The sequence below is a fragment of the Trypanosoma brucei genome, chromosome 9 (assembly GCF_000002445.2).
Source record: "Trypanosoma brucei brucei TREU927 chromosome 9, whole genome shotgun sequence".
Taxonomy (NCBI): domain Eukaryota; phylum Euglenozoa; class Kinetoplastea; order Trypanosomatida; family Trypanosomatidae; genus Trypanosoma; species Trypanosoma brucei.
The window spans coordinates 459,997-482,943 of NC_007282.1; the positions used below are offsets into that span (position 1 = coordinate 459,997).

The window sequence follows — 22,947 nt, forward strand, 5'->3', positions numbered from 1 at the left end:
ACGGCGCCGCGGTGCAGAAAAACGTGACGGTGTCCCCGACAATTTCGAGTGACTACGCATAGATGATGACACATCGGGCAGAGCGCTAACACCTCCAGCTTCTTTATCGCTGACGTTAGCAATGTCACCGCTCATACTGATAGTTGAACCTACCCGTTCCGTGGACACTCCTTCCGCTTTTGGTGAGTCATCGGCATTGTTATTGGCTTCAGCAGTTTGACACCGCCTTCGATTATTTGGCAGTCGCGCAGTTTTTTCCTTTGATGATACACCGGCAGAGGCACACCCACTACCCAAAGCATTGTTCAGTGTGGTAATCACGGCATCACGTGCAGCGTCAACAGCCGAGTTTTTCACAGCACTCCTCAAAGTTGATCTAACAGCAGAGACTCCACCCCCCGTAGGGGCACCATCATAAATCATATTTGACATTTCTTCCGACGACCAGCGTATAAACTCCTCACCATCAACAACTAGCTGAGCGCAGACATCAACAGAAACGACGATTGCTTCACCAAATACAACAGGTTCCACAACAGCAGATGAAAAACTTGTTAACTTACCGCCCCTCCGAGTGTCAACAGATCCCACTTCACCCCCCTTCACCGACAACACATCAACATCCTTTGACAACGAGGAAATCTCTCGCATTTCATTGCAGGCATCAGCCTCAAAACGAAATACTTTCCCCTCAACACCAGAATTATCTAATGTAAGGCGATTAGCAGAAGAGACGTCACTACCAACAGATGGTACACCATCAATTTCAAAATCCTCAACATCTTCAGGAGCAGCTGTTCCTGTAACATCAGTTTTACTTCCCTCGCCATCACAAACAAATCCATCACTTCCACCATCCTCTTTGCTCAGTTCCTTTGCATCAACATCAGCTGTGGGAATAGCTGCATCCTCTTTGCTCAGTTCCTTTGCATCATCATCAGCTGTAGGAATAGCTGCATCCTCTTTGCTCAGTTCCTTTGCATCATCATCGGCTGTGGGAATAGCTGCATCCTCTTTGCTCAGTTCCTTTGCATCATCATCAGCAGTGGGAATAGCTGCATCCTCTTTGCTCAGTTCCTTTGCATCATCATCAGCTGTAGGAATAGCTGCATCCTCTTTGCTCAGTTCCTTTGCATCAACATCAGCTGTGGGAATAGCTGCATCCTCTTTGCTCAGTTCCTTTGCATCAACATCAGCTGTGGGAATAGCTGCATCCTCTTTGCTCAGTTCCTTTGCATCATCATCAGCTGTAGGAATGGCTGCATCCTCTTTGCTCAGTTCCTTTGCATCATCATCAGCTGTGGGAATGGCTGCATCCTCTTTGCTCAGTTCCTTTGCATCATCATCAGCTGTAGGAATAGCTGCATCCTCTTTGCTCAGTTCCTTTGCATCATCATCGGCTGTGGGAATAGCTGCATCCTCTTTGCTCAGTTCCTTTGCATCATCATCAGCTGTGGGAATAGCTGCATCCTCTTTGCTCAGTTCCTTTGCATCATCATCGGCTGTGGGAATAGCTGCATCCTCTTTGCTCAGTTCCTTTGCATCAACATCAGCTGTGGGAATGGCTGCATCCTCTTTGCTCAGTTCCTTTGCATCATCATCAGCTGTGGGAATAGCTGCATCCTCTTTGCTCAGTTCCTTTGCATCATCATCAGCTGTAGGAATAGCTACATCCTCTTTGCTCAGTTCCTTTGCATCATCATCGGCTGTGGGAATAGCTGCATCCTCTTTGCTCAGTTCCTTTGCATCATCATCAGCTGTGGGAATGGCTGCATCCTCTTTGCTCAGTTCCTTTGCATCATCATCGGCTGTGGGAATAGCTGCATCCTCTTTGCTCAGTTCCTTTGCATCATCATCAGCTGTGGGAATAGCTGCATCCTCTTTGCTCAGTTCCTTTGCATCATCATCAGCTGTGGGAATGGCTGCATCCTCTTTGCTCAGTTCCTTTGCATCATCATCAGCTGTAGGAATAGCTGCATCCTCTTTGCTCAGTTCCTTTGCATCATCATCGGCTGTGGGAATAGCTGCATCCTCTTTGCTCAGTTCCTTTGCATCAACATCAGCTGTGGGAATGGCTGCATCCTCTTTGCTCAGTTCCTTTGCATCATCATCGGCTGTGGGAATAGCTGCATCCTCTTTGCTCAGTTCCTTTGCATCAACATCAGCTGTGGGAATGGCTGCATCCTCTTTGCTCAGTTCCTTTGCATCATCATCAGCTGTGGGAATAGCTGCATCCTCTTTGCTCAGTTCCTTTGCATCATCATCAGCTGTAGGAATAGCTACATCCTCTTTGCTCAGTTCCTTTGCATCATCATCGGCTGTGGGAATAGCTGCATCCTCTTTGCTCAGTTCCTTTGCATCAACATCAGCTGTGGGAATAGCTGCATCCTCTTTGCTCAGTTCCTTTGCATCATCATCAGCTGTGGGAATAGCTGCATCCTGTTTGCTCAGTTCCTTTGCATCATCATCGGCTGTGGGAATAGCTGCATCCTGTTTGCTCAGTTCCTTTGCATTATCATCAGCTGTGGGAATAGCTGCATCCTCTTTGCTCAGTTCCTTTGCATCAACATCAGCTGTGGGAATAGCTGCATCCTCTTTGCTCAGTTCCTTTGCATCAACATCAGCTGTGGGAATAGCTGCATCCTCTTTGCTCAGTTCCTTTGCATCAACATCAGCTGTGGGAATGGCTGCATCCTCTTTGCTCAGTTCCTTTGCATCAACATCAGCTGTGGGAATAGCTGCATCCTCTTTGCTCAGTTTCTTTGCATCAACATCAGCTGTGGGAATAGCTGCATCCTCTTTGCTCAGTTTCTTTGCATCAACATCAGCTGTGGGAATAGCTGCATCCTCTTTGCTCAGTTCCTTTGCATCATCATCAGCTGTGGGAATAGCTGCATCCTCTTTGCTCAGTTCCTTTGCATCATCATCAGCTGTGGGAATAGCTGCATCCTCTTTGCCCAGTTCCTTTGCATCATCATCAGCTGTGGGAATAGCTGCATCCTGTTTGCTCAGTTCCTTTGCATTATCATCAGCTGTGGGAATAGCTGCATCCTCTTTGCTCAGTTCCTTTGCATCATCATCAGCTGTGGGAATAGCTGCATCCTCTTTGCTCAGTTCCTTTGCATCAACATCAGCTGTGGGAATAGCTGCATCCTCTTTGCTCAGTTTCTTTGCATCAACATCAGCTGTGGGAATAGCTGCATCCTCTTTGCTCAGTTCCTTTGCATCAACATCAGCTGTGGGAATAGCTGCATCCTCTTTGCTCAGTTCCTTTGCATCAACATCAGCTGTGGGAATAGCTGCATCCTCTTTGCTCAGTTCCTTTGCATCAACATCAGCTGTGGGAATAGCTGCATCCTCTTTGCTCAGTTCCTTTGCATCAACATCAGCTGTGGGAATAGCTGCATCCTCTTTGCTCAGTTTCTTTGCATCAACATCAGCTGTGGGAATGGCTGCATCCTCTTTGCTCAGTTCCTTTGCATCAACATCAGCTGTGGGAATGGCTGCATCCTCTTTGCTCAGTTCCTTTGCATCAACATCAGCTGTGGGAATAGCTGCATCCTCTTTGCTCAGTTTCTTTGCATCAACATCAGCTGTAGGAATAGCTGCATCCTCTTTGCTCAGTTCCTTTGCATCATCATCAGCTGTGGGAATAGCTGCATCCTCTTTGCTCAGTTCCTTTGCATCATCATCAGCTGTGGGAATAGCTGCATCCTGTTTGCTCAGTTCCTTTGCATCATCATCAGCTGTGGGAATGGCTGCATCCTGTTTGCTCAGTTCCTTTGCATCAACATCAGCTGTGGGAATAGCTACATCCTCTTTGCTCAGTTCCTTTGCATCATCATCAGCTGTGGGAATAGCTACATCCTCTTTGCTCAGTTCCTTTGCATCATCATCAGCTGTGGGAATAGCTACATCCTCTTTGCTCAGTTCCTTTGCATCATCATCAGCTGTGGGAATAGCTGCATCCTCTTTGCTCAGTTCCTTTGCATCAACATCAGCTGTGGGAATAGCTACATCCTCTTTGCTCAGTTCCTTTGCATCATCATCAGCTGTGGGAATAGCTGCATCCTCTTTGCTCAGTTCCTTTGCATCAACATCAGCTGTGGGAATAGCTGCATCCTCTTTGCTCAGTTCCTTTGCATCAACATCAGCTGTGGGAATAGCTGCATCCTCTTTGCTCAGTTCCTTTGCATCATCATCGGCTGTGGGAATAGCTACATCCTCTTTGCTCAGTTCCTTTGCATCATCATCAGCTGTGGGAATGGCTGCATCCTGTTTGCTCAGTTCCTTTGCATCAACATCAGCTGTGGGAATAGCTACATCCTCTTTGCTCAGTTCCTTTGCATCATCATCAGCTGTGGGAATAGCTACATCCTCTTTGCTCAGTTCCTTTGCATCATCATCGGCTGTGGGAATAGCTGCATCCTGTTTGCTCAGTTCCTTTGCATCATCATCGGCTGTGGGAATAGCTGCATCCTGTTTGCTCAGTTCCTTTGCATCGTGAGCTGCATCATTATTTGTTTTATCGTTATCACTTCCTTTATTTTTCTGTTGGAGTTCAGTGATTGTGATGTTGTCAATGACCTTTTGCGCGTTGTCAGATACGGCTTTATCCATTGATTGTTGTATTAGATTGGTTAAAATTGTTTCTTTACCTTCTTGTTCGCCATTTGTGTCCAAATGTTGCTGTTTGTTTATTGTTTTGCCGTGTTGTGGTGAGTCAAATTGATTGTGTACCGTGTGCTCATTTTCGTGTGTGGTAAGCGGTTTTTCTTGCTGGTTATTGTTTGTTTCTTTAGTTGTGAAGTCGTCGCAAGTTTCTGTACCCTCTTGTTTAATTTTGTCACTGGCTCGCCGGCTTGGAACTATTTCTTGAGTGGCAACGGTATCGTTAAGGGACGGAGTGCCACCCTCGCTACCTGTTGACCCCTTCAAAACCGTGTTTTCCCCTGCGTTGTTCAAGAGTGTTTGTTCCGCTGACAGGGCATCCCCTGGTTGTTGATGCATGGGCTCTGTTGCTTGTATTGACAGCCGATTAGAAGAATTGATTTTGTGTTCTAAATTTGTCGGTGTTGTCCCCCCAGTTTGTTTTCCTGTATCTTGTTCTTTTGATGTCCTTTCCTCTCCCTCCACTATCGTGGTAGGCTGCATACCGTTCGCCAGTTCTTGTTCTGCATGTCGTTGATTCGGTGATTCGCGTGTCTGCCGCTCTTTCTCATCTATATTTTGGCATTTTCCCACAGGAGTGAGTTGATCCCTTGTGACAGTGGTGTGCTCTTGGCAATTTCCATTGTTAATTAACAGTTGAGAAGTATTCACCCCTTGACAACCGTTGAATTGTTGCTCAGTTGCTTGACAAGGTGGCTGTTGGTACTGCTGGAGAGCCAGCCGAAGAGACATGACCTCTTTCTGTATAGCAGTGGTTGCACTCATTATGTATTGTTCAGAGCTCTCCGTCGCGGTGGTTCCTGCAAATTGTTCTTCGGAGCAAACATTTGTTTCGTGTTCAACTGCACTAGGTACCGATTTTTCATTTCCTGGGACCAGTGCGTCTTCGTTGAACCCCAAAACTCTGTTAACTTGCGGGGCAAACACCTGCTCCACTTTATGTGTGTGTAGTGTCTGTTGTTGTTGGTTGCCCTTATTAGTCTCGACTTCGGTGGCCGTTCTCACATCACCGAGATGCCCATGCAGATATTCTGTGGTAACACTACTGCTGTGTTCTTCCCAAAAAGGCTGAGAAGTAGGCGGCTCCTTCGTTTTCACACTTTGTACTTGGCTCCTTTGGTTCTGTGAGGATTTCCTCCTTTTCCCCTCCAGAAGTTCATACAACTTGTGAACGTTGTTCAGTTCACATGTAGTAATGATGTCGCGAATTGCAGCATCACTGAGTTTGCCGTCGTGTTGTATGGATACCTCCACCATATTTGAATTTCTACAATTAAGTGCTACCGAAACATTTCCATGCGGTACCCCAAGAGAGTGTGCGATATCTTTTTCATATGCCTGACATAGGTGAAACGGTACCACGCGCAACGACGTGTTTTGCTTGCTCTTGGGAAGGTCAAGGAGGAACATTGACTCTCTGGGGACCAACTTGGGCACCATCGCCCTTCGTGACATCTTTTGTCCCCTGCCTTCTCCCTTTTTAGGAGACATCTCACTGAGGGGCGAGGGAGTGCTCCGTTGCGACAACAGACATGGCTTTCTAGGGCTTGAGCACGCTAATGTTGCTGTCAATGAGAACGTGTCACCCAACGCGTCATACTTGAGGCGTCGCAACTTGTACCGTATATGCTGCTCCGCCGTATACAGTGCCTCCCTATTTAATGTTTCCTCGAACGCTACATATTGTATGTCGTCAAGCATATCTTGACTCATTTCCTCCCATGCTTCTGCCGCGTCACCTGCACTGCTGGAGCGCTGTGAAGAGCAAGTAGCAGCGAACCCCGGGCACCCCCCTTTTGCTTCCATTTGGCTACTGCTCACTGCACCTGGGCTGGGGGTTCCCGTCCACCGGGATGTGTCGAATGTCTTCCCGGTGCTGTTCAATTTGTTTAAAACTTTACTGACTATTGCCCCTGTCTCCCCCTCGTCGCCAGCTGCACCACCCATATACACTTCGTTTCGCTGCGGCGAGCCTTCTTTCCTATCGCTGCCGCTCCGTTGATTTCCCTGTGTATTTCGGTCCTGTGCCACCACAGCAATTTTGTACAAGTTCCCAACATGTCGTACGTTATCAGGCGTCAGAAGAGTGTAGGCGCCCTTGTTTTTATCAAAATATGTGATAAACACCACGCTTAGTTGTAAGAGCTCTGCGTTCTTCTGTATAGTTTCCAATACTGTCTCTATTGTCAGGGGGCCGTCGACATGCGGTGCCCCAACTAGCATAGAACCAACCAGCTCACCCGAGTCGGATATAAACTCGAGAGACCAGTTTTCTCCATTTATTGTGCCCTCCAGACGGCTTCCACTCGCACCCTGAGATCGGGGGTAACCCCCTTTGCCCCACGTGCCATCGTAGGTTGATTGCAGCGATATGTCACCCGACTGTTTTTCGAAACGAGACAATGGCCTACTGTAAGGTTCCAATAAATCCGCACTGTACGTTGAAGGCGTGTCCCTGCCACTGTGTAGGTTTCTGCCGGCTTGGTTGGGGCGTTCGCTGCCGGTAGCTACACGACCATCTAAATGTCCGTCTCCCGGATGTGCCCTAGAGGTAAAATACATGTATCCCCGCTAAGGGGGCGATAGAACCACTGCTTGTTGCCTATAAATGGGCAATCCTTACCTCCTCTTTTTCTTACCCTCCCCTCTCTCCTACTACCACGCAGTCAATGCTTTCTAATGTGAAGCCGCTCACCGCGTTAAATGAACGGGTTTGCCGAGCGAAAGGAACAAATAATACTGTGCGAGTGCGCTTTTTTCCGTGGCCGTATGTTCATGCAACGCCAAGAAGCGTGTAGGGAGCACGAAGTCCCTCTCCGTCACTTCAGTCGGGAGGGTTGCTCGTATTGTTACAAGACAAAGGTGCTGGAAAAGAAGGTGTTGCGGAGGTTTTTTCTTCCTATTATTTCGACTTCTGACCCTGAGTGTGGAGAGAAGCACATAGTTCACACAGAAATTAGTGAGGAAAAACGGGTGGTGTGAGCGAAAAGGAGAGTGTCGGTGTGGTAAAATATACACATCCATCCAGTTTTCCCAAACATAATTAGAACCAAACTTATTTTGTTGTCTGTGAAAAAAAAAATACGTTGTACTGTTGGATATTCTACACACTTTTAAATTTCGGGGTCCGTGCAGGCATGTTATTGACGACTGTAGTGTTCGTACCCGTTGCGTGGTCCGGTAAGGTGCTCGGCAGTCCCAGTTCCACCCCTTGTGAGAGGCGTGGGTAAGATGTGTAAAATTTCATAAATCACCAACTCGTTGGCTTAGTGATGGACGCAACGGAATGTCCCTCTCTCTTTGCATTTGCCCCCACATTGGGTTCAAATGGATGCATGCCGTTGACGGTGGGGAAGATCGAAATAAACGGTGGTAATATAGGAGGAGATTAATGGGTTACCAGCGATTTTAATCTCGTTCCGTAAATATAAGGCTTTCCCCACTCCGCGCCAGCAAGTCACAGAAGAAGAAACTTCGAGCAGGTGGTTACTAAGCTGAAACCGCGCCAGATATACGGTTCTTCGTGGAACAGAGTACTGATTACAGAAGTATGAAGAAACATTTATCGCTTTGTTCGTAGGGGTGAAACTTGGCATGTAGCACAGCCAACTAACATCGTCGCCGTGGTTTACCGGGCATCCTCTTCCCTTGTGCGCTTTGCCGTTCTCCCACTCTCGTTCCATTGCATCGCCCTCTCTGCGCTGCGTCGACGCCGTTGCAAGAATTCAAAGCTCCTTTCCCACACCTTCTCCAACTCCAACCGATGCCGCTGAAAGCCAACCCTCGCCAGCTCCAGTGATTCGTCGGTATTCCCTAACCAATACTCCCTGGAACCCTCTGTGAGAAGTTTCAGCAGGCGGTCCCAAGCCTCACAGGTGCCCATCGTGCGGGTTACGCGTACTCCCGTCAGAAGAACATAGACGGGAGTTTTGGCTGCGTGCATTGTCTCCATAATGTGAATAGAACCAGCAACTAATGGGCGGAGGTGTGCAAGTAGGATAGGAAAGCTCGCGCACTCCGGACGACCAAAGACAAACATGATTACTCCGCCATCACGAACATGTTTGACAGCGATCTGCAGCTGCGGAACAAGGAAACTAAACCATGGCAACACAGGATGCCCGTCATTCGTGGGTAGTTCACCGCTGTCGCCACTCGTTTCTTCCTCGCGCTGACCGTAGTCCTGCACGGCACCCCCGTTGACGAAGTAAAAATCCCTTCCCTTGATCGCACGGTGCTGTTGCCAGTCCTCCTCCAGTATACTCCCTTCAATTAACTCGAAGCGTCCCTTTGATGTGGGAAAATTTCTCCATGAGGAATCGAAGGCAATCCCACCACGGTCAACAGGAAGCGAAACGCCTATCCCAGACCATCGAAGTTCTGTCACAAGGTACTTCGAAACCCCTCCGGGTGCGCATCCAAGATCAAGGAACGTAGGTGCCGCCGTGGCATCTCCCGCTGACTGCTGCGTCGGGCGAGAGAGTGCTGGAGGAGCGGTACAGAAGTATTCCGGCGCCACTGTGCGTAAGACACGCTTCGCATGATCACAGTACCGCTGGCAGAGTTTACTAACATCGGTTCTCGCAAAGGAGGTAACCGGTGCCACATGTGTGCCGCTGCTCGCCTTCTTGGAGTCCTCCTCAGGCCCGCCTTGGGTTGAGTGCCTTTGACGTCGCTGATACCACATATCCAGTGCCTCAGACCTCCAACCCTCGTCGCGTTCGGCAATGAGCGCGCGGTACGCAGTGGACACGGTCAGAAGATAATCCCTCCATCGGCAGCACCGACTACTACCACTGTTAACAACGGGAGCAGAGTTGAGATTCATGGTTTGCCCATTTTTTTCAAGAACAACGTTATCGGGGGTTTCCATCCAGTGGTACCTCAACCACTTTCCTTCCCTTCCTATAGTGTTTGCAGTCGGTGGTGAACACGCTAAAGGATTCCACAGAGGAGGTGTGTGTGTTCGAGTGGGGAGTGGGGCAGGCACCCAACCGAAAAGAGGCACTGCGGATAGAATAGGGTGCACGTCCATCGTCGCACAACTGCAACAGGATGAGGGAAAGCAACGGAAGGAGTTCTTCGGATGTTGTGAGTTAACGTTACAGTTCGTTCGCTGAGAAAAACATCTCCACTGACTCATTATTTCAGTTCGCTTCGGGATTCTTCTTACTCCTCTCGATATTGTAAATGTATAATTTCTTGAGGGCACCGTCGGTGCACTGACCGAAGGCTACGTTCTCCTGAAAGCAGTCCGTTGCCCACCGCTCCCCGGCCTTTTCTTGACATTTCACACCAGTGTTGTACTCTTTTGAACAGAACACCTCCGCGATGCCCAACAAGTAGGCGCCCTTCTGCCTTTGGCATACAAAGTTGATATCATCGTTAACACGTGACTGGAGGCATTGTTCAAGGTCGCGGCGCTGCTGATCGTACGTCTGGGAGAACTTGTCTGCTAGTTGGTTAAATTCCTTTGTATTGCGTGACATTCCCGCCCATTCATTTAAATAGGAAACGAATCGGTCCGATAAAAGTCAAATAAGTAAATTGAATGAACGAACGATTTATCGCGTCACTCCTGCTCACCTCACCACGCAGTGAAGGTGGTTCTTTGGTCTAAGTATGGGAAATGGGTGAAATACAGAAAGCACGCATAACAGTACACGGAAGGAGAACGAAGGTTGCTTGAAATGGTACAATGATGTTGCAGTTAAAGTGGTTACGCGTGAAGTCGATCAAGGAAGTAGGGAATCACGTACGAGAAAGCATAAGGCATTATTTTCGCTTCCCCCTTCACCATCCTCTCATTGAGAGTTTACTTGCTTACGTTAGGTTTAATCGCCAATTCTTACACACAACGGAAATGCATGCTTGGAGCACCCAAGCTGGCCCCGCGTTGTGCTCCAAAGGGACCTGAAAACACATAACAGCCGCTACACCGCAATTTTTGCGCGCCACAACGTAGTCCTCTGGATTCCTCACTGACTAGCGATGTCTTTCCAAGAACATGCGCACGCCAGACGTCCCTATCAGCCTACCAGAAAGGACAGCACGCGCGTTCTGAGCACTCCCCTCATCCACAAAGGAAGCCAATACTCGTTCTTCCAAATCCACGGCGCCGTTATTTCCATTGGTCGCTTCGTTGAAAGAGGGGTCGAGCGGAAAGGACCTGTTGCTATCAATTTCGCTATCCACGCTTTCCCTTTCGGTGGGCACACTTACGGGGGTGGCGATTACAGTGTCCTCAACATCCACTAGTGAAAGAAATCCCTTTGCTCCATTCAATGCTCGGAGTACAAGCGTGCGCGGTGCAGGAGGGACCAGCAGAACATCAACTAGACATGCCTCTTTCGAACATTGTGTTTCCTTTAATGGAAATATCTCAACCTTCCACTGGCGGCCGCATACCACAGTGTTCTGCAACCGGTCACGCATGGCTATGGCTGCTCCCTTGTTCTGCACCTCAAATGTGAGCGTCGCGCCATCTGCCTCCTCCATTATACCCGCCTCCGATATGAACTTGCTTTGAGTTGGCAGCATGCGCCGGACCATGTGAGTATAAATAGTGTCCATCCTAGTTTGCAAATCGGAGGCGATGAATGAACCGTGGAGGATGTCCGCGTCTGGGGGCTCACGTTCTCTTTTGCAGGGACACTTCCTTATACCTTTGGGTTGTTCGACAGAACTGGCGCATTGTTTTCCATCTTCCCGATGTCCGCTACTGTGATCCTCACGCTCCAGTTTTTCCATGTTGTGTTTGCCTCTCCTTTTTTCAGGCGAGCCTTTGATACTGTGAATTCGTTCACCACGGGGCATTTCCGACGAGAATACTTCAGTTGGGTGACAAAGGTTATTCGTTGAGAGGAATTGATGCGCACTCTCCCTGCACGTTATTCTGGCCTTTTTGTCTGGGTGTGCGTGCGGAGCCGCTTCACACGATCTGTGTACAACTACAGCAAACAAATAGATGGGTATTGATAGGAAAGAAAGCGGCGGTATTGGAACCAACAATGCCCACAAAAAGAAAAAAAAAAACACCGCCTACGGCGGTTTGTGGAGAACAAATAGCGTAGTAACACTAGGATGGAAGCGGAGCACATCCGCAGGGTGTAAAAACGGACAAAAAAACGATGATCAGCATCTTCTTCCGTCATATGTGAGGTGTGTTTTCCCATTTTTTTTCTTTTGTGTGTGCGAAAAGAAAGAGGAGAGGGGGAAGAAGTTTCATCACTCTAGCTAGAGACTATTCCTCCCCCCGTTCAATTCGTACAACTTAGTTTATTCCTACCCCCACCCACTTCGTCTCTGATGGACCAGCGATGCGTCCACCAATAAAAGCTCGCGGAGTACAGAGGAGTACGCTTTTTCTATGATGAGCAGGAATACATGGAATAAGTAACGTCACCAACAGCGCGGTTGCAAACGTCGTTTGTGTGCTTCTTCCATCCTTTTTTTCTTTGTTTACTTCTTTTCATCTCCCCCACTTAGTCGCTTTGTCAGTTGTTGTTGTTGCTGCTGCTGTTGCTGCTGCAGCACCCACGAAGTGGTGATACACCATTTCCCCAGCATATAGTTGTGAAAGGCTGTAGGGCTCACATCTGGGTGTTGCTTTTGCTGTGGTTGCTGCTGCGGTGAGGAAAAGGAAACGTGTGACCCCTTTATGTTGAATGAATTTGCACTCGCCTCATTTGCGGCTGCGCCTCCACAAACTTCTTGATTGGCGGCTCCCACAAAACAATCCCGACTACCTGGTTGTTTAGCGCCCGTACCCCCTGCATCGGTGAAGAATGGTAATGTCTCATTTGTAACGAACGGCATTACGCACTCCACCATCCTGTTGTCTTGTCGCATGTGTTTCATTAGTGTGACACACCACACATCCGTAGCCAACCGGCACTCCCTATTTAAGTTCCAGAAGGCCTGCATGAGCTCACTGAGCAGTTCGTGCTGTCTGGAGTGGGATATACAATCGCCATTTCCTGTGGACCCTGTTTCATACGGTGGTGAAATCTGACGGCAAGAGCTCGGGCAAGTTCTGCCACCAAGTGTTCCTTTTTTGGGGGTTTCTGCTTCTAAAGGCTCCACATAGCCGCATGCCTCTAATGCCAAACTTAATGCGCCAATAAAAAAGGGTTGAGGCGAGTGAAACGAACCCCCTTCAGTCTCACTGCTGTCACTCCCGTCTTTTGTAGTGTGGGACTCATCCACACCCGTAGTTGCCGTTGTTTGTGTGTCGTAATAATCGTCCGTGTTCCTTTCATCCTCTTCTCCAGACGCCATCGGGACTGGATGGGTTTTTGGCAGCCCAACCCTACCGCGGCCTCCACTCTTACGTTTCCTTCTGCCATTGCTGCCACCACTCCCGCGGCTGCTGCCCCTACTGCTGATTCTTGTGGGTGACGCCACTTCATGCCGTTCAGAAGTTTGTTTCCCCACCCTTTCCTGTGCTTGTTTTTCCCCCATCATGCTCAAGCTACAAATTTCCTTCCTGTTATTATTAAGAGAAGGGATGGAGTCACCGCATCCCGACAAAGAGTTAACGGTGTTCGAGTGCTGACAGCGAGAATACCACTCCTCCGCTAATTCATGATACTCCAGCATAATGTCGACAAAAGCACGATGACAGGGACGTTTCAGAGAGATGTCGGCGGCACCACTGCCGGTCTGCTGCGGTTTTTGTGACGCTGCCGCCGTCGGTGTTTGCCTTCCTTCCTCTCCGCTTTTATCAAGTAATGCGCAGTCGAACCATTTGTCCAGTAACAGCTCTTTAGCACTTGGTCGCCCCGTCTCTGCCGCGCATACGCAGCGCTGCACAAAGGAGGCGAAACTTAGCGACCACCTCCCCCTCCGTAACCGTGGGAGAGGTCTGTGATGAAGCCGCATCCACCATGGACACGCACCGTCAGCAAGGTGAATGGCAAGTAAGCCAAGCATCCAAATGTCGTGCGCGGGTGTGAGAGGGCATCTGGGGTTGTGTGTGTTATGTGTTGCTCGAATCCTTGGACCAGTGGTGTTGAATGCAGCTTTTTTGCTTGTATTACTCCCGTCTCCATGGGAGGGACGAAGCTTTGAAGTTGGGATCGGGTCGTTATGTGAAGAGGAATCGATGCTTCCACTGTTACCGGTAGAGTTGATTGTATTCTCCTCTGTAATGCACTCTGGTGGGGGCAAATACTCTTGTTCCTTAACAGTAAATAAGTGGAGCGCATCCATCGTTGGCGAGTTTCTGAAACCCTCGACTGCTTTCAGTGGTAGAGGGTATGCGCTTGAGTAGCAGGAACTTCCACGCAATTGCTCGCAATAACCGCGCGGTCCACTGACCGTTTCTTCACGGTCTACGCTGTTGCAACATTTTGCGAAAGTGCTAAACAGAGCTTGCTCAACCCTTCCGTAGTATCCGTCGGAAAGAATGACATGGTTAGAAAGCTCTAGCATAGCGTCGTTATCCTCTGAATTCGAAATGACTTCTGCAGACGCCCTAGCAGAGGTTGCAGCCTCGTCAAATATTACGGCTGAGCTCCTTCCACTGCTGCTTCTGGAATGTGTGTGTCTGACGGTAACACTACTATAACGCCTCGTGCCACTGTTTCCCAGTTCGGCGGTTATTGAGGAGGTGAGGGTGCATCCCTTTGGAGTTAGCGGGGCAACACCATCTTCATTTGCCGCCGCGACAGCTTCCACGACGTGAGAAGTGAGAAAGATGTTTGTTGCCTTCACACTTCCATGCGCTCTGCCCATGGCGTGAAGAGTCGCAAGTTGTCTTAAAACACTACGGATAATGTTTCGAATAACCACCTCACGGAGCACGTTAGATGGTTGGTTGGTGATCGACCAGTTAAGAAAAACATCATACACATTTCCTTGCGGAACGAGTGGCAAGGATAACGCAATGGCAAATTGGGGAACCGTTTTTCCTTCTTGTGGCACAGGTGCACCGGGTAGGTCACCCCTTGTGGCACTTGGCGTTGTGGTGTCGTGCGCAGGACCAGTTGTACCAATTTTGAAAGTGGAAGCCGTGGTGCCAGTATGCAGTCGGTCCACAACGGCCCCTTTGCCGTAGTCGAGAGAACTGGGGTAACTTGTACTTTTACTCCTATCCTTTGTACGCGGTACCGAATCGTTGGATGGTCTGCGAACTCCGGTGGCACCCTTTTTCACGGCTTGGAGCGAGATACCAGATTTGCAAGTCGTATCAGAACTTGGGTTAATGTTTGTCGTCGGAGCCCTGTTGACTGAACTTTTCTGTTTTAAGGATGTGCTGAAAGCCTTGGATGCCTTGTTCCCAAAACGAGTAACAGGTTCGGCCTTCACCGTTGGTCCTTGTGGGCATGCATCTTCTTTGGTCACCGAAGTTTTGATTTCACCAAGAGAAAAAACCGAGAGACCCAGAATGGGCATCTGACCGCTCAGTATGTTACTGTCCAATCCATCACTTTCCTTGGGTCCGCTTTTCTCGTTGGGAATTGTAGTGGAAAAAGTAAAGTCCCCAATGTCGCCGTCGACTGACGTGGTTACGCCCGCTTGGTATTGGACGGTCGGACCCGGTTGGCTGGAAAAACTGCCCCCCGGGCTGTATCCCCTCGCGCCACTTATCACTGATTCCTTCCCACCTCCCACACTCATTTGGTTTCGCACGTTCGCGCAACTGTTATTACTAGCAGTGTCTGACACTCTCATCGAAAGCGCAGAAAGTGGCGAGGCCACCACGTCATGTGCCATTTCTCTTGTTACCGCTAAGCCAACCCGACGTGAAGTTGCCTGGGGACTTACAAAGAACTCCGCGCCCCCAATTTCGCCAATCCTCTTATTGGTCTTCACTAAAGTGTCCACAGAGTTCATGCCAGTTCCATTCGCCTCTGCAGAAGCTAGTGTAATCCCCTCTCTGCTGCAATGAGTAGTAGATTCCGGTGAAAGGAGGATTTCCTTTAGTTGGAGTTCCAGTAACTGAGGAAAATCAGCTGGCAAGTTTCCAAAGGCCAGTTCTTCTCCCTCTTGCAAACCGCCACTATTGCGGAGTGGGCTCCCGGGGTCGCAGCCACCACTGCAACGGTCACGTTGAGGCGTGGGTGAAACTGCCGCACTGTCTGTGCGTGAATTAGGATTAGTTACCACCACTGTCCCATTAAGGGTATCAGAGAGCTTAGAGAGTCGATGTAACAGGACACCATCAACTACAAATACCCGCACGACACAAGCGGTGTGATTCTTGCACAAAGTACCACGTACAATCCTGCTTCCACGCCGCACGTTCCGTTGATAATCGGTACCACAAGGCGCATGGGTCTCATTCGGGACTGGAGGCTCGCTCGCGAGACTCGGGTAAATTCCTACGCTGTTGGTTTGGTGCAGAGGTGGTGGTCGCAGATTTAGATTTGCATATGGAGAAGGCTGCAGAGTCTCACTGTGGGAGGGTCTCGCGAACGTTGCCTTCTCGGGTGAGCCATTACTCCAGCACTGACGGGTCACGTTCCGCACAATAGACGGGAGACGTTCCTGAGGCCGACGTTTGTTAATTTCCACACCAGCGTAAGCTTCGTCAAAGATGCGACAGAAAAAACCATTACCCATGCACACCTTCTCCTTCTCCACTGGTGTGGACACGCACTGCTGGTGTTCGGCTACAGACGAAGAAAATGTTACCTGTGCTTTGAAAGAACTCGAGAATTGTGGGAGTTGGCGCGGCCGCTGTTTTCGAGGGCCCTTCCCTATTTTCCGCTGCATTTTACTGTTAGTCAACATCAAGCAGCCAGGATACCCTCCCACAAATCGGGACGAGCTCACAACAACACTAGTCCACAAAAACGGCAGTCAGCGGAAAGAAGTCAACGGGGTAGAGCACAAAAGAAACACTTAACTAGTGACAGGGATGGTAAAAGGAATGCATAACACCGGCGATGGAAAGACAACCGAAGAGATCAACGATAGTAGCAATCAGGGTTAAAAAAAAAAAAGAGGTGTGGGTGCGGCACCCTTTTTTTTTGTACTACTTGAGGCCCTGTTGTACGCACAAATATATATATATATATATTTGTGCAAGCTTATCATCGCCACCTCATACCCTTCGGAGAGAACTGACAGTCTACCTCACAACCGTGCTGAAACAAATGCGTGGACCGCTATCCCGTCCCCATTCTCGCCTCATTCCAATCGTTTCAACTCTCTTCCCTCTTCAAAATGCATGAAAGCAACAAACCAAAGCAAATGTGAGAAATTATTGGAAAAAAAAAAGGGAAAAGAAAGGAGGCCTTTGGGTGAAGCGAAAATAACATTAAAAAGAGATTGATGGGAACTAATGCGACTCAAACTTCCGGGGTGTGTCGCCGCGGTCAGTTAATAATATACCGCCTTTTATGTACTGCCTTCTCACCGGTGGACAAAAGGAAGCAACCGAGATGAGGGAACAGCACCAAAAGACAAAAGACAAAAAGAGAAAAGCTGCGTCGGCATACACTAGATAAAGAGGGAAAAAAACATTGAAAAGGGGAAAACAAGTGCGATCAAGGAGGCAAAAAAAGAAAAATAAAGGAAAATCATCGAACTGGGCAACAAAAAAAAAACGCCATCCGACCCTAGTACAAGAACTAAGCAAACAAAGAGAAAGGGTGAGCGACAACGACAGCAAAGATACTATAAACGATTGACGCACATATACACATACATCGAACGTGCTAGCAAGACCTACGCCGTAACAAAAAAAACATGTTAACTCGAAAATTAAGCGAGGACTCTCTTTCTCCTCTTTTCACCACTCAGAGGTTATAAATAACCGCACAACTGCATCTCCCCCCTTTCGTCGTTTCGCATCCACACAAGTGATTCCCGTTCATTCCGGCACTTTCACTACTACTGACTCCGTTACTCCGACATTATCTTTTCGTACAGAAAAGCAAACATATCCGCCATTCCCTCATCCACGTCGGGTTTCGCTTGACCGAACTGTTTGTTCCCCACTTCCTGGCAATCATATGTCTCAGTGAGTTGGGCGGGACGTTGCTCTTCACCTACGCGATGCATAAACGACAAACGGGGTCCTTCAGACTCAAGTTTGCTACTCAATTTTCCTGACCCCGCTGTGCTGTGAACTGTTAAGGCTCCGTTATCCGCACATGTGAGCTCGGTTGATACACACACCGCTGAGCACGTACGCCGATGTGGGCAACCAATCGCGGAATGGCGGGGTGCACTACTGGCGCGACCATCGCCAGTTTGTTCCTTCTGGGTTTTTGGATGGCTACCATCCCCTCCGGTGGCATGAGAACCAACGGAGGGTGTATGGACAGGCCCATCACAAATTAATGAGGATGCTGAGGTGGACAGCCGAGAAACCACTCGGGGAAGCTGGCGGTTGCTCCTTTCTTTTTCCTCCTCCCCTTCCCCCAAATTGGCGTCTGCAACCATGGAATGTGGAACAAGCGACAGCTTCTTCGCTAGTAGCGCCCCTTGGCGCATCCACGGATGGGTGAGCGCCTCACAAAGCTCAAACCGCGTGCGTGGCTGGGGATCTAGGAGAGATTGAACGAATGAGATGGCCACTGTGCTGACATTTTCCCAGCGGCTGCTGTTGCACGCCGGCACGCAAAGCTTCTGTTGCCACATCGTCGCCCGAGATGTTCCATTAAAGGGGAAACAGCCACTCAAGAGCACATACGTCACAATGCCAACCGCATAAGCATCCAACTTGCGGGCCTCACAGACAGCTATGGTCTTCTGCTTCCACCCCCTCTGCAAAATCCACTGCAATATTTCTGGTGGCAAATACCTTTCAGTACCACAAGGTGTGAACGATAAAAGTGTATCATCGTGGTGATGTGAATCATCCTCCAGCAGTGAGGAAGGTGCAGGACACTCATGATCAGTAAGCGGAACCGACGCACTTCCCTGCGCTCCGGCGATAGCGCGCGTAGGCATGGCACCCTTCGGCTGTCGGTCCTGCTGTGTCCCATCCTCTTCATCACCCACCAAAAGGGTGGTTGGAATTTTTGCTGTTGAATCACTTGTCGACCCCGCTCGACTGAGGACTGGTGGAGTGTTATTTGAAATTGCAACCGGGACCGTTACCCTGTGAGACAACCCCTCGTCGTCTTCTGATTCTTCTTGTTTGCTCTCAAGTGTCCCTTCTCCACCAGCGACATCATCCACGCGCCTCGGTTCTTTTTCCACCTTACCACATGAGGCGAAGGATAACTCAGGGAGATTGAAACCCCCACCAACTGCCACAGTGCCACTGCTCTTGGGACTTCCTTTTCGGATTATGGGCTTCCGTGTGTCGCTCCCCTCTTCCATCTTCTTTTCTACTGAGGGATTTCCAGTGCCGCTACACCTTGACATATGCATTGACAGGCCAAAATCGATGAGGGTTACCTTCAACAGCCGTTCCATCTCATCGGTAGCAGTAGAAACGTTGACGGAAACTGGCTCCCACCACCTATAAGACGAAGACCGTGCTTTACTGTCCGCAACTTCGGTGCGGTTGCCGCGTTCACACCCATCTCCCGTTCTCTTGGTGTGCTCCTTCTCGGTCCTTCCAGACACATCCTCCTCGTTGTGAGTGTGACTTCGGTTTTTCGACCTCGGAGAAGACTCCACACTACCACCCGTTTCCATAGCTTTCCGGATAATACTTATTGATTGATCGACTCGGGAAAGCAGTATATTCTCCAGTTTTATGTCTCGATGCAGGACCTCCTTGACATTGTGCAGGTAATTGACCGCTTCCACAAGCTGATAAACTATTAACGAAGCATGCGCCTCATTAAGTGGTCCATGCGCGCGAACGTAGCGCAGGGCATCGATATTACCTTTACCCATGTCCATAACAATTGCAAACTCCTCTGGAGTTTGCAGTGTTCCAATAAGGTGGGAGCATCCGCTGTGCTCGAGAGCAGCGAGGATTGATACCTCTTCTGCGATTCTTTGCAGTTGTCGCCACTCTGCGTCACTTTCACTTTGTCGAGGATATTTGCCACACGCGCAATGTTGCGCGGAAGTGCTCGAAACCACGTGCCTCCCCATGTCACTTTCCCCCCTTCTCGCTGCATGGGGCGCAACCTTGTAACGGCCGCCTCGCTCCGAACGCACACGAGGAATTACTTTTATCGCCACAAAGGAATCACTTGGTCCAGCACTACGGTTGCAGTTGTTTGCCCCACATGAGCGGCCACCGGTTCCTTGAAACAGGGGAACGGCCCGATACACTCGCGAAAAAGCACCACAGTCAATGTAGTCCCTACCTGGATGAAAAGCATAGAGATCCTGTAAAGAGTCCACTATCTTGCATTCGTGCAGTGCCGATAATACCCCGGCTCCGTTCTTGTTGCTAACAGAGCCGGTCACGCCACGGTCTCCGTCCTTGTGCGTGGTGACCGACTTGCTACAAGGACAAATGCCATCATTACACACAGTTTCGCAGTTAGTATAAGTTAAAGCAGGAACGGAAGCCGCTCGTTGAGGAGCCCGTCCTCTTCTTGTCCGGGACTTTGTCCTCCGGTAGTCCATTTGAGCTCCATAGAAATCCCTTTCGCTGGCAAGCAGATATTGAATTTGTACTGGCCCGTCCACAGACCTCAATGTTTTCTGCACTTCGCTGCAGCATAGGGCACTGGGTTCATCAACCGTGAACACAAGGACCTGAGGATGATGAAGTGCAATAGCCGTGCGGCGTGGATGCGCCCGTCTACCATAACAAAGATGTGTGACAGCGGACTCCATAGCGGAATTGGCCCGTCGTCTACGCAATGAGGGTTGTTGTATTGACTTCGGTATCGGTGACTCACTCGCTTCTGCTGTTGCTGCGTTTTGTGGGAACAAAAGTTCCGCTACCTCCTTTTCCCTTCTCCGGCGCCATGGTCTCAGGCGATCCACGACAACAGCTTCTACAGCTGGAAGTGCGTGGAGTGCAGGAAGCATATCATAGAAACCGCTATCCCGTGCCATATCTAACTCCTTCCCCCAGTCGAAAAACAAAAAAAAAAAAAGAAAAAAATCAATCCCCGTACTGCACAAACTAAACTTTCGTACTGTATTTCTGTGCCCACTTACTTGTCCCTAACGGAAGTACTGATTTTCGTTTTCGAGAATCCTTTTTCTAACAGTTCTTCTTCAAGCTCCTTTCCCCTGTATTTTTTGTTGTTGCGAAGGGAGGGGAGCTGAGGGAACAAAACAAAGAGAAGTACCAAAAGAGTCTTTGCATTTGGGAGAGCAAATATCCCTTTTCCTGCAGGTAGGGGTAGACGTAGAGGAAATACAAATACCAACAGTGATGTGGGTCCTCCAACACAAACTTGAAGCACAAAAAGGCACCCACGCAATTCCAAATCCATTGTATTCTTGGTAGGGAGTTGTCCAAGAAGTTCAAAAACATACACAAAAACACACGCCAGCAAACGTAAGACGAACAAGGAGGGAAATGGGGTTCACACCTTGGTTTGTTTTTTTTTCTTTTACCCAACGTCCCCACCATTCGTCTTTTCCCCCTTGTCATAATCACATGCCAATGACTGCGGCCACCCCTATATCTTCCTTTCGTCCATATTTGCACTCACCCTTTAGTTTATTTCTTTCTCCCTTAGAGTCATGTCTCCTTCCTCTCTCTCTCTCTTTCTCTCTTCTTTTCTTTTCTTTTTTTTTCTTACTCCCCTCTTCCACCCATTCAACTCTCCGCCATGCCTCGTCCCGTGCACACCTTTTTTGCGGTCCACTTCCTTTTTCCCCTTCAACAAATCCGCCACCCGCCACCGTTCCACTTATTTCACCTCTTATTTTTTTTTCTTCCTTTTACCCAAAAAATGTTTATTACATACGCCGCACCGCAGGGGCATCGTAGAGCCCATTCACTTCCCATTGTGGAACTAATATATCGCTCACCATAAACGATAGCGGCACTGGCGGCTGAAGCGGTTGCCCAACTGTTTCTTCAATAGCCCGCTCAATGGCTGATTCGTTCAAATCCAGTGGGTTGACAGGCGGGAGCGGGAACCGGCGATGCTGCGACCCTCCGCTACGCCAGGAGGATTGAAGGGCTAAAAAATAGCTTTTACCAACAGGTAATCCTTCTCCCCACAATTCGCGTGTATCATCGCCATGAATAACACCGGAGGTGCGGTTAGCGGGAAATGGGACGCCAGCACATGTGAGTGGGACATGCGGCGATGTGGACAACACGCCGCTGCTTTGATTATGGCGGCCCACCTGCCACTCACGTGCAAGCTCCGATTCCTTTACGGAAAGCCATGAACGTCGCAACATCGAGGCTTCACCAAACGGTATCGGTAACGGTACTACTCCTGCGCATTCAGTTGGAACAGTTATATTTGGCATGTGTTTTCCTCCTGATGTGGCTGAACGGTGCTCTGACGCCCCCGGGTCCTTTTCGGTATTATTGGTATAATTGCAGATGCCGGGGGAGGAGCCTCGCTGACCCATCAATGGGGAAACGCCACCGGGCAGCGCCAGTGTCGATAAATGCCCCACGCGCCCTTCACCTTCCCTTCGCCTCCTCGTTTTTGCCACACAATCAAATCCTCACGAACCTTACTAATATATGTATCTATCTTAATATATATATATATATATGTGTGTGTATATGTATGTGTATGTATGTGTATGTGTTTGTGAGTACTTATCCTTATTTGCTTTTTTTTTCTTTTGCTTGCTTGTGTGCTATCCCCTCCTTTATCCTGGTGCTCCTTTTCTTGCGCAGCCCTCCCCTTTCTCCTTCCTTCTTTGCCTTTAAGTTGTCGTATAACTACAAATACCCTTTTCTTTCTTCTACCCCTCTAGAAGGGATTAAAAATATGAATTAAGTTGTGTCTTCACCACTTGCGTAAGTGTGGTATTGTTTCCTCTGCCGCTTCAAATTTTTTTAAGGAGGGGGAGGGAAAAAAAAAATCTCAACAACTGCAGTTCCTTTTCCTCTTCTTCACTTGACGTAAAGATGGTCACGTGATTAAGATTCCGTGGGTACACGTTGCTGAAACTTCTCTCTTCTTCCTTTCACTAATGATGTGTCCGGCTTTTTTTTTCTTTAATATATATATATATATATATATATATATATATATCTTAAAAAGAAAAACTTTTATTCGACTACTACTACTTCTCCTGCTGCAGCGTGTGTCGCTTTCTTCGGTTTTATTGTTTATTTATTTTGAAACTTCTCGCCCTTGCGAACAGAGACGACACAACACTTTGAAAAACCAGATGAGAGATTAAAAAGAAAAAAAATTGAAAAAGTAAGAGACACCCTTTCCCCTCTTGTTTCTCTTCCTTCCCTCTTTC

At 48.8% G+C, this 22,947-nt stretch overlaps 9 protein-coding genes and 1 pseudogene across 9 annotated transcripts, besides 6 other annotated features; 2 read left to right on the plus strand and 8 right to left on the minus strand.

Moving 5' to 3' along the window:
* Nucleotides 1-580: 580 nt before the first annotated feature.
* Nucleotides 581-4,732, plus strand: Tb09.v2.0010 (annotated as a pseudogene).
* A 2,630-nt stretch (nt 4,733-7,362) lies between these two features.
* Tb09.160.0880 (hypothetical protein, unlikely) lies at nt 7,363-7,695 on the minus strand (the record flags this gene model as incomplete). The annotated part of the gene is made up of 1 exon (XM_798429.1): nt 7,363-7,695. One exon carries the CDS (start codon nt 7,693-7,695, stop codon nt 7,363-7,365), a length of 333 nt encoding a protein of 110 aa, XP_803522.1.
* A 604-nt stretch (nt 7,696-8,299) lies between these two features.
* Nucleotides 8,300-9,814, minus strand: Tb09.160.0890 (hypothetical protein, conserved; the record flags this gene model as incomplete). Its single annotated transcript, XM_798430.1, has 1 exon — nt 8,300-9,814. The coding sequence occupies one exon, from the start codon at nt 9,812-9,814 to the stop codon at nt 8,300-8,302; it is 1,515 nt and encodes a 504-aa protein (XP_803523.1).
* A 4-nt stretch (nt 9,815-9,818) lies between these two features.
* Nucleotides 9,819-10,160, minus strand: Tb09.160.0900 (hypothetical protein, conserved; the record flags this gene model as incomplete). The annotated part of the gene is made up of 1 exon (XM_798431.1): nt 9,819-10,160. The coding sequence occupies one exon, from the start codon at nt 10,158-10,160 to the stop codon at nt 9,819-9,821; it is 342 nt and encodes a 113-aa protein (XP_803524.1).
* Nucleotides 10,161-10,656: 496 nt separating this feature from the next.
* Nucleotides 10,657-11,487, minus strand: Tb09.160.0910 (hypothetical protein, conserved; the record flags this gene model as incomplete). Its single annotated transcript, XM_798432.1, has 1 exon — nt 10,657-11,487. The coding sequence occupies one exon, from the start codon at nt 11,485-11,487 to the stop codon at nt 10,657-10,659; it is 831 nt and encodes a 276-aa protein (XP_803525.1).
* Nucleotides 11,488-12,132: 645 nt separating this feature from the next.
* Nucleotides 12,133-16,410, minus strand: Tb09.160.0920 (hypothetical protein, conserved; the record flags this gene model as incomplete). Its single annotated transcript, XM_798433.1, has 1 exon — nt 12,133-16,410. The coding sequence occupies one exon, from the start codon at nt 16,408-16,410 to the stop codon at nt 12,133-12,135; it is 4,278 nt and encodes a 1,425-aa protein (XP_803526.1).
* Nucleotides 12,173-12,202: a microsatellite.
* Nucleotides 16,411-16,679: 269 nt separating the features above from the next.
* Nucleotides 16,680-16,701: a sequence feature (AT_rich).
* Nucleotides 16,702-17,526: 825 nt separating this feature from the next.
* On the minus strand, nt 17,527-20,604 carry Tb09.160.0930 (protein kinase, putative; the record flags this gene model as incomplete). The annotated part of the gene is made up of 1 exon (XM_798434.1): nt 17,527-20,604. The coding sequence occupies one exon, from the start codon at nt 20,602-20,604 to the stop codon at nt 17,527-17,529; it is 3,078 nt and encodes a 1,025-aa protein (XP_803527.1).
* A 22-nt stretch (nt 20,605-20,626) lies between these two features.
* Nucleotides 20,627-20,653: a microsatellite.
* A 102-nt stretch (nt 20,654-20,755) lies between these two features.
* On the minus strand, nt 20,756-21,031 carry Tb09.160.0940 (hypothetical protein; the record flags this gene model as incomplete). Its single annotated transcript, XM_798435.1, has 1 exon — nt 20,756-21,031. The coding sequence occupies one exon, from the start codon at nt 21,029-21,031 to the stop codon at nt 20,756-20,758; it is 276 nt and encodes a 91-aa protein (XP_803528.1).
* A 237-nt stretch (nt 21,032-21,268) lies between these two features.
* Nucleotides 21,269-21,300: a microsatellite.
* A 162-nt stretch (nt 21,301-21,462) lies between these two features.
* Nucleotides 21,463-22,092, minus strand: Tb09.160.0950 (hypothetical protein, conserved; the record flags this gene model as incomplete). Its single annotated transcript, XM_798436.1, has 1 exon — nt 21,463-22,092. One exon carries the CDS (start codon nt 22,090-22,092, stop codon nt 21,463-21,465), a length of 630 nt encoding a protein of 209 aa, XP_803529.1.
* Nucleotides 22,093-22,225: 133 nt separating this feature from the next.
* Nucleotides 22,226-22,278: a microsatellite.
* Nucleotides 22,257-22,472, plus strand: Tb09.v1.0100 (hypothetical protein, unlikely; the record flags this gene model as incomplete). Its single annotated transcript, XM_798437.1, has 1 exon — nt 22,257-22,472. The coding sequence occupies one exon, from the start codon at nt 22,257-22,259 to the stop codon at nt 22,470-22,472; it is 216 nt and encodes a 71-aa protein (XP_803530.1).
* Nucleotides 22,473-22,696: 224 nt separating this feature from the next.
* Nucleotides 22,697-22,730: a microsatellite.
* Nucleotides 22,731-22,947: the final 217 nt, after the last annotated feature.